Source organism: Juglans regia, chromosome 4 (genome assembly GCF_001411555.2).
Source record: "Juglans regia cultivar Chandler chromosome 4, Walnut 2.0, whole genome shotgun sequence".
Classification (NCBI taxonomy): Eukaryota; Viridiplantae; Streptophyta; class Magnoliopsida; order Fagales; family Juglandaceae; genus Juglans; species Juglans regia.
In genome coordinates, this window is record NC_049904.1 from 20,530,021 (window position 1) to 20,540,543 (window position 10,523).

A 10,523-nucleotide genomic window follows, 5' to 3' on the forward strand; every position below is an offset into this window, starting at 1 on the left:
GGGGTCGAGGGATTGCGTGGGACACACTATTTGAACGCCTCCGAAAGGTGGGTAAGGTTCCATTGGATATAAAGGATGGCCATCGAGGTCCTTCATGCGAGAATGCCTCCATCTTCACTGGTCGAGTTTCGTGGATCGTTAAAGTATATGCCAACATGAGGCATGAAAGTTGGAGTTTTGTACCTGAGGAGGACAAACAAGAGCTGGTTGACCGGGTTACGGTAAGAGAGTTATTTTATAGTAACCAATTAAAATATAGTTGTTGACTAATTTCTCTTATAGTGAGTTTGCTTAAAATATGTAACAACAATCATAACTGAACTTGCAGGCTGATTTTGTATTGGATTGGGGGAAAGATAACCATAGGGAAATGGTTGTGTTGCATTTGTTTGAAAAGTATAATGCATATCATTATGAACGACACAAAATCTACCAAAAATATGGATCGCATGAGGAGGCCTTGCGTGGTGGGACACCCATAGTGAAGAAACCTGTTTGGGAGTTGCTTTGTGAGAGGTGGGCAAGCAAAACATTCAAGGAATATATGCCTTAAATTTCAGCTTCAAGTATGGCTATCGATGTTACCCCATATTTTTTTGGTTTATGTCAGCTGTGATATATATATATATATATATATGTATAGATATATATATTGCTACCTTTTAAATTACAACAGCAAATGTGGAAAATGTTTATACATTTTTTGGATAAAAAATGCAGGAGAAGTCACGAAAAAACACGTCAAATAGGCAGAAACTAAAGGTGAATCATACCGGCGGGAGGAAATCCTTTGTAAAGATTTTGGAAGAGAAGGTTTGTGCCTTTTATGATGTATTTAGTGAGTATTATAAATATAAAGAGACTTGAATATTAACATATATGGTTAATGCTGTGTGGCATAGGGAGACAACACCAAATATGGTCGATTTCTATAAACAAACACATTGGTCAGCACAGAAGGGCAGATTCTTGAATGTCACAACTGAACACAATTATGTGGAAAATACTTGTGTTTGAATTAACTTCTGTTAAACTATAAATTAGAACAAAATTAACAGGATATTTGATTTTCTTTCATATTATTTTTAGAATATCATGGTGGAGAGATTGAATGAAAAAATCCCAAGGAGGACTAGGATGAAGCGGCAACTGACATTTTCAAAGACGTGTTAGGGTTCAAATCAGGGTACGCACAGGGGATGGGGCACATGGTCATTCCTGACCCCTCTCCTTCAATGAAGAAGAACAAAGCTTTTATGCATCCAGCGAAGGAAAATGAACAGAATAAGAGTGATGCAGAAATGTATAAGGCCAAACTAGACCAAATGATGGCTGATATTGTGGCTTTGAGGAGGAATTTCTCTAAATACGAGAAAGAAATGAACTTTTGCATATCAAAGTTGGAGCAAAATATTGAGTCTCATAGAGAGACTCAGCATGATGCTTAGGTGTCCCAAGTCCAATATATATTTTTTGTGGACTTTTTTTGTGGATGTTTTTTATGGATGAAAACAGTCCAATGGCCATTGGGGTTTGTAGAAATGCAAATATTTTTCTATTTGCAGTGAATATCACTATTTGTTAGGTTGGGTATGTTAGAACCAATGCAGGAAAATTAACAAGTGTTTTGGTCTATTTTTTGCTAGCATTTTGTATTAGGTTATGATATGTAAGTCAATGACTTTTCAATGTCTTGCTACTTCAGAGAGACTTGTGGTTATGAATGGGTAATTCTTGGCTATAATTTGTGCATATTATTCTCAGTTTTGCAGACTGTGTATATATTAAACCAGACCACGTAGGCTAATATGGTTTTTGCTTTCATTGTATGCAGGTTTAAGTTGTCTCAAGTATAACTTAACTGGAAAATTGATGGAAGGATAGAATAATAGTTGGTGGAGATACAGTAAGTTAAGGTTGCTGGCAACATTCGCATTGGAAGGATTTGATAGCAGTAAGTATTAATTTTTCTGCGCATTTCCTATTTTTTATTCAAGTTAATCATGCTTGTCTACATGGTGGATGACTTGTCATACTACATCCTTGGTTGGCACATATCTGGAAGTGTTAAGGTGCAGAATGGAGTTTGGTTAGTGTTATTCCCATCTTATTATAAGACTATGGTTCTCAAGTAGCTTATACCAACTTCAAACTAGTTGGATATGCACTCTGGTCAGAATATAACTCTATTTTGGTCTCTCTCTCAGTAGATATAATGTTCACATGTTACATTCAGGTTGTAATTCAAATATACATTTTGGACATGGTCAGTAGTAAAGTTTACATTATATATAGATGTGTATATATATTGATAGTTGAGCCAAAGTTACATGAGACTAATGGCCATGTAAAAAAGATATAGTTTCATAACTTTATTCTATTATCCCGGAGAGACTTGTGGTTATTATGTTGATGATGGTAGGTGTTAGAAAATTCATGATTGGCTATTATTGACATTTACAAAATTGAAATAATTTGTAAGCTATTGAATGGTTTGGTTGGTTTAAACTAGTTGGTTTGTGGGGGCACCAAGCTCAAAGACTATTGGCTATTGTAATGTTCTAGCTACTACCTTTGCCTTAAATAAATGTTTTCTATTGGCTAATACAGTTAAGCATGGATGACAATTTTTTCAGGTGGATTTTAGGACACCATGCTCTGTGGATCAAGAGGGGAATATTAATGATGTTTTCAAGAATGAAGACTGTCTCAGTGAATCAGCATTACTGTCACATGAGAGGTTTACTACAGTGATGTCTTTTAGTCCCAAACATATCATCCATGCTTTTGGGCTGTACTTTGGCTATATTTGCAGACATAATTGTATTTTGATGGCCTTAATTGACTGGTTCACCCAGTGGACAAATTTGAAAAGTAGAATATTAATTATGTATAATATATGTTGGTAATCTGAATTTTTGGTTGGATTAGTTTTTTGGGTGTTGGTTACATTTGTTGATGGATTATTGTGTTGAGAAAGGTTCTATACAGGCCTATTTGTGGGATAAATGTAGGAAGAGTTGATTTTTGGTTGGATTGTTTGTGGGATTGATTGGCAAGAAACTGATTTTTTTCATAGTGGCAGACATTAATCAATAAAAACTTTTTAAGAAGAGCTGATTTGGTGGGAAAATAGGTTAATGAAACAATTGTATTTCCCATGACTATTATTCCTGGGTAATTATCTTTTTTGACCGATGAGTTGATGGAAAATATTTAACAAAACTGAGTAAAACATTTTATTCCCACCGACAACTATAATGAGAAAACCTCTTTCACCATGAAATAATACCCGTGGGATATTGTAATTAATGATCGTTTTTGCTACGAAATGAGCTTAACTGACAATAACCATTTACAATCACTTCAATTCATAGCAAGTGCACTTTTCCCACCAATTGATTGTGGTGGGAATACCCTATTTCCACGAGAAGTCACCATCCGGAGTAATTTTTTCCCATGAATAAATTTTGGGGTAAAACTTAAAATACATGACTTTTGCCACGAAGTAAATTTATGGATATAGTAGATTTTTCATGAACTACTGCCATGGATAATGATGTTATTACTGACCACGAGTTGATGTTAGTGAACTTATTTGCCACGAAGTTAAAATGCTTTATCCACCGTCCATGTCATGGCAACAATGATGGTTTTATCCATGAAATCAATATTTGGTGGAAAAAGTATCTTTCCCCACCCGTTTTATTCCATGAGTCTCCCACGACAAAAATTGGTGGGAAATAGATCTTTTCCCACGAAGTATACACTTTTTTCAACCGCACACCCTCCTGGGAAAAAACAAGATTTGTTGTAGTGTTGGTTGAAACCTAAGTAGAGATATCTAAGGGAAGTTAGATTGCTTATGCATGTTGGAATATGTCCAAAAAGCTTATTGCTATCTAGAGACAATACATACTAGCTTTTTAGATGAGAAAGATCAGACGAGATATGACAAGAAAATAATCAAAGTACTTAGATTCCCACGCTTTGCCGAAATGCTTCCCTTAATATGGCAAGAAAATAGATAAAGATTTTGAAGAGAGTGAGAAAGGTTACCAATGGAATTGGGAATAAGATAAGAAAGTTGTGAAGGAGATTGAATGAAAAAGATAGCATTATGAGATCTTTGCAATTCAATAAGTAAGAGAAAATATTCAATTCTTGACTTCCCATGGTCAAATTATTAGTTCCCAGGCTAAGCCACTGAAGGAGCCTTAAATTACCAAATGTTTCTGGAATTATGTCCGGCAATGACTTAAAACTGAAGTCTAGGAAAGTGGGCTGTGAAGCATTGGAGATGGAGTTGGGCATTCTTTCGCTCAGTTTATTTCCAGCAAGAAAAAGTTGTTTGAGCTTTGGAAGGAAGAGGCCTATATCTGATGGAAGATGACCGAAGAATTTATTGGCCCCCATTGAAATAATTTGTATCCTTGAGATATTGAAGATCTTGAAAGGAACTGGACAAAAAAAAAAAAAAAAACATTCATTCCGATCGAAAACAACTCTAAATTCTGTAGATTACCAATTTAGCTTGGTATTGAACCTATAAAAAAGAAAGAATTAGTGATTTTAATAATCAAGCATACAAAAGTTAGCAGTAAGAAAACCAAAACTTAAAATACCATTTAGGTGGCATATTTATTGACTGAGTTACCGCTGACTATTTTGTTATGTGGACCATGGATGTGTTCTTACTCGTAGTGAATGATCTACGACTGAGATGTAGAATCTTAAGAAGTTCTCTCTTATTCAGAGCATTTGTGAGTGTTATATTTTTCTGGAACTCTAATTACCCATAATACTTAAATTCTTTCAAATATAAATCATACCAGAGGTGAGTATTGTTCGCACAAATCATTGGTGCTTCTTTTTTTTTTTTGGCCTAATCGCATTCTTTCATTGATAAACATTGCAACACTCTCCAAGAGAGTTCTTGCCCTACTCTTGTAATGCTCCGATGGGCATTCCAACATAAATACAGCCCACACATCCCTCCAAACAGACCAATATATAACCCACGCTACTCTCCCAATCAACTCAATTAACCACCTAGCTCAAACCCACTCCTACATTCCAAACAAAACTCAAATCCCTTCCACCATAGTTCTAATAATAACTTTGACTTTTGTTTCAATGTGCATCAACAATCACTTCAACATGGGAAGTCTCTTCCAAAAAGGGCTTTACAAACAGCTATGGGCACTTCATACCACAAGTTTCAAAACTCCCTCAACCATCACTCATCTGAAATAGGCCACATGAGACAAACCAAAAAGCTACGTCAATTACTTCTCATTAGGTAATATCTCTCATTATCTACTTCAGGCAAACACTTACTAGGAATTGGTCATGGTAAAGGAGCTGCAACAGCCTGAGCCATCCATTTCTATGTTAGGCAATGTCATAAAGGATGAAAGAAGTTGATGGCAAGGTTTAGCAGCTGTGAAGTTCGACATGTAGGAAGAATGTGTAATGAAGCTACGCATAGGCTTGCAAGACTTGCTTGGAATGTCAATCACATTAGTTTGTGGTGGGGATCTTTCGCTGATGTAATTTCTCATGTCCTTTGGATTGAGAGATAGTTGTAAGGTTGATATATGTTAATGAAGTTTGTTTTCTATAAAAAAAAAAAATAGTACAAGCTGTCTCTTTTTCACAATCTCAATACCGTTTTATCATTAGGAAAGACATATAATGAAAACATTTAAACAAACACAAGGCCCATGTCAGTATCCTTCAGCATCTCGTAAAGACTTTGTTTTAATCTTCTTTAGAGTGGCTAGAACAATTTTCATGTTAGTTCTTTGGTCAGGCAACTCTGCACAACAATCTAAAGCCAATCTCATAATTGAAGATATGCACTCCTCCAAGGCAACATGATATCTTTCATTTCCCAACAAACTAGCATCAACAATATCAATCGTTGAAATGGGCAATGCTTCATTTACCCAGCGCGTCAAGCTCATTTCTCCTGCAAACATGTCATCTGTAGGTCTTTTTCTTGTAAAAGTCTCAATGAGTAGAATGCCATAACTATACACATCCCCTTTTGTAGAAACAACGCCTCCTAATCCATACTCTGTGCATAACATTACAACTTATTGTTACAACTTACTTCAATATTTGATAGTAGTGAAAAAAATCGAAGCAAAATTGATAAATTGTGAAGATGAATGTTCTATGATATGATAAGACTTAATTGTGTATGAGTAAAATAATGACTAAGAGAGTTTTAGTGGTAAATTAAAAAAATCACCTGGTGCCATATACCCCAAAGTTGCAAGAGTCATGGTCTGCATCATAGAATTCTCATCACCTAAGAGTTTGGCCATGCCAAAATCAGCAACATGTGCAACCATATCCACATCTAATAGGACGTTGCTCGGCTTCAAATCACAATGAACAATAACTGCTGAGAAACCATAATGAAGGTATTCCAACGCTGATGCAACATCAATCATTATATTCAGCCTTTGTAAGAAATTCAAACAACGATCATGAGAGTATAACCACTTCTCTAAGTTCTCATTTGGCATGTATTCCAATACAAGGGCTTTGAAGTCGACGTTGCTACAAATGCTAATGACTTTGACCAAATTGCGATGACGAGCATTTCGCAGTACCTCGCACTCTGCATCAAAACACTTAAATGCCCCTTCTACTTGCAAGTTTAGAACTTTTACTGCAATATTCATCCCATCTGAAAGTGTTCCCTTGTATACTGATCCAAAACTTCCTTCACCAAGTAAGTTGCTTGAGTTGAACCTTTCTGTTGCTAGTAGAAGTTCTTGGTGAGAAATTCTTCTCCATGTAGTTAAATTGTACAAGTCTGCCTGTAGTGGTAATCCAGGATTCTTTGTTTTGCATATTTTATAGGCTAAAGAAAGGATCACTACAAGCATCGCTAACCCAATTGCTGGTAACAGATACTTCATTAAGTGCGATACTTTGACCTTTTTGTTTTTAGGAGAATCTTCTTTGCATGGGGGAACTTGTAAACGGGGTGCACCACAAAGCGCATCATTTGAGATAAATGAAGCAGGCCAGAAGTGTACAAATGGTCCTCCTGTTGGAATTTTCCCTCGTAGATTATTGAAAGAGACATTTAGATACTTGAGGTATAAAAGTGCTTCTAAGGATTTGGGAATCCTTCCAGATAAATTGTTACAGGAAAGATCTAAAATCTCCAAGCTTAATAGTTCACCGAAAGACTCTGGAATTGAACCTTCTAGTTGATTGACTGCTAACGAGAGATTAGTTAGATCTATGAGGCCACCAATTGTTGTTGGAATATCCCCTGATAGTTGATTTCTTGATAGATTCATTACCCTCAGCACTTTCATATCTCCAATCTCAAATGAAAGAAGGCCAGTTAATGAATTGGATGACAGGTCGACTTCCAAGAGATTTGTAAGGCTCCACAAGCTCAAAGGAATCATGGATGTTAATTGGTTGAAACCTAAGTAGAGATACCTTAGGAAAGTTAGATTGCTTATGCATGTTGGAATATGTCCAGAAAGCTTATTGTTATCTATAGACAAGTAATACAAACCCTTTAGATGACAAAGATCAGACAGGATATGACCTTCTAGTTTATTAGCTTGAAGGGACAAAGATTGTAGCATGTGCAATCTTCCTAATGTAGTTGGAATAGGTCCTTTCAATTTGTTGTTGGATAGTTCCAAAATAATCAAACTACTTAGATTCCCAAGCTCTGCCGGAATGCTTCCCTTAATATGGCAAGAAGATAGGTAAAGTCTTTCAAGAGAGAGAGAAAGGTTACCAATGGAATTGGGAAGGAAGTCGTGAAGGGGATTGAATGCAAAAGCTAGAAATCTAAGATCTTTGCAATTTGACAAGAAAGAGAAAGGATTCAATTCTTGAATTCCCATGGTCAAATTATTAATTTCTAGGCCGAGCCACTGGAGGAGCCTTAAATTACCAAGTGCTTCTGGAATTATTCCCGACAATGAGTTACCATTCAAGTCTAGGAGAGTGAGCTGTGAAGCATTGGAGATGGAACTGGGAATTATTCCGCTCAATTTATTTCCCCAAAGGCTAAGTTGTTTGAGCTTTGGAAGGTAGAAGCCCATATCTGATGGAAGATGACCTGAAAATTTACTGTGCGCCATATAAATAGTTTGAATCGTTGAGATATTGAAGATCTTGAATGGAATTGGACCAACAAAACCATTAATTCCGATGCTAATCAACTCTAGATTCTGGAGGTTACCAATTTCACTTGGTATTGAACCTGTCAAAATATGAATATATATGTACTTCTATTAGAACAAAAAGAAGAAAAGAAAAGTAGTGGTTTTAATAATTTAGCATACACAAGTACTATAGGTGGCATATTTACTGATTGAATACCATGTAGGTGGCATATTTACTGATTGAATTACCACTTACTATTTTGACCCTGGCCGAAAACAGAAACCAAAACCCCGTTAACTGGGTTCCAGGCTGGGCCGGGAAAAACCCAGTCCGGATGAACAATCCTAACTATCAGGACATATATCTTCCTAATTTATATATGATATATTATCCAGTTGATTTTTATTCATGAACAACTTAAAAAGAAAAAAATTAAAAAACACGAAAAATAAAAAAAGCATTAGAGTGATGAAAGGGTAGTAAAAAGGTTGGTTGGCTAGCATTTCCAAAACAAAAAGTAATGCTCCATAATCTGTAGCTATAACCATGACCCTCAAAAAAGATGAAAACATGTAATGGAAGAAGTGAATCAAAGAACATCAATTGAAGCCTTATATCAAGGCCAATGACCTCAAATTAGTGGAATGATAATTAGAATTTTTCCTGGAATTAAATTTTTTTTATCCGGAATCAAATGAAAACTTACGCTTTAAAATTCCAGAAAACTGCTAGTTTAGTTTTTGAGGTAGTACCATAAGTTAATAGTTCAGTTTTGAACATTGGAAACTTACAGTCACACGAAATTAAAGAATATTATAGACTATAGGAAATAACTTTTTCATTGTTAATTGATTTTTTTCCATCCTCTACATTTTTTTGGAACATTAGACTCACTAAAATCTTTGAGTTTCCACTGGATTGACAACGAATTTGTACCTAATTAATCAGATACTATCATGCATAGAACACATTTCATCAAACAATGTTCGTATTCATATATAGATATATATATATATATATAAATATATATATATATCTATATATATATAATTGACTGCAGAAACAAAACTAATCATACCTTCCAAGTTGTTCTCGCTAAGACGTAACTCTGTAAGCATGGTTAAGTTTCCTATTTCCGGAGATATCCTTCCATTGAAATGATTCACGGAAAGGGATAGAACTTGTAACTGCTTACACTTGTACAAAGTGGACGGAAGTTGACCTTGAAGTTGATTGTTACTCAAAGAGATATATTGTAAGTTAGGAAGATGATCAAAGATGTTCATTGGTAGTGTACCAACCAACATGTTAAAGCTTAGATCAATGATTTGCAACGAAGACATGTTGACCAAGATGGATGGCATCGGACCCGTAAGTTTGTTTTCTGCGAGAAGAATTATTTGCAAGCCAAATATGTTGAATATAGAGGAAGGTATGGATCCTGAAAGTTGGTTATATGAAAGATAAAACCGTTGCAACGAAGTTATGTTGGATAGAGATGATGGAATAGTACCTTCAAAATTGTTACCATATAGACTCAAATATTGAAGTTTTGTTAGAGACCCTAACCGAGATGGGATTTCTCCACTGAATTCGTTGTATGAGAAGTCTAAGTATTCCAACCGATGAAGACGCGACAACTCATTTGGGATTGAGCCATGGAAGCTATTGTTTCCAAAGCTTATCCTAACAAGGAACGAAAGGTTTCCGATGTGTGGAGGAATGGTACCCACAAGGCCCATGTAGGAAAGGTTTAAAGTTTTGACTCGAAGATGTTTAGAACCACATGTGACACCGACCCAATTGCAAACAGAAGTGGAGGTGGACCAGTTGTTTATTAAAATATGATGAGGATCATAAATATGATCTTTCAAGGCCAAAAGAGCAGATTGATCAGTTGTAACGTTGAGAATTGCAGCATTAGCAACGTTAAACATGCAAGACTGTAACAGAAATAACCTAATAAATTGGAGGATGAGAAAACAAGCTGCTCGGCTGGCCATGAGTTTGTAAGTGGATTGAGGTACTCGATTTGTGTTGCAGTTGTACTCGAACGAAGAACGAGTGAGGCTGATATTTAAAGAGGTTGTGGGGTCTGGAAATTCATGTCATGAGAGATCAAAAGAGAGTTTTTTTTTCAAAAAAAAAAAAAACCGTTTCGTATACCGTTTCGAGATAGTCGGTATATGAATAAATTATATATATAAATATATATAACAATTATATTCTAAAATAATAGTTTATATATGAATAAATTATATATAAATACATACATACATATAAATTATAAATAGTCTAGTTGAAATTGGAGGTCAAAAAATAAACTTGTAGTTTGAAAAAACGAAAAAAAAAAAAAACACAGG

General features: G+C 35.4%; 1 protein-coding gene across 3 annotated transcripts; it reads right to left on the bottom strand.

Annotated features, from left to right (window-relative positions):
• Positions 1–4,867: 4,867 nt before the first annotated feature.
• Positions 4,868–10,196, bottom strand: LOC108996628 (probable LRR receptor-like serine/threonine-protein kinase At3g47570). Of its 3 annotated transcripts, none has more exons than XR_001997047.2 (4): positions 9,239–10,196; positions 6,260–8,257; positions 5,341–6,082; positions 4,868–5,247 (listed from the first exon to the last, which is right to left on the bottom strand). XR_001997047.2 is itself a non-coding variant. In XM_018972624.2 (4 exons), the coding sequence occupies exons 1-4, from the start codon at positions 10,161–10,163 to the stop codon at positions 5,730–5,732; spliced, it is 3,183 nt and encodes a 1,060-aa protein (XP_018828169.1). In that variant the 5' UTR covers positions 10,164–10,196; the 3' UTR covers positions 4,868–5,729. The 3 variants fall into 3 exon arrangements, 2 of the variants coding, with proteins under 2 accessions (XP_018828169.1, XP_018828168.1); XM_018972624.2 differs by having other exon boundaries at positions 4,868–6,082; positions 6,260–7,462; positions 7,556–8,257; XM_018972623.2 differs by having other exon boundaries at positions 4,868–6,082.
• Positions 10,197–10,523: the final 327 nt, after the last annotated feature.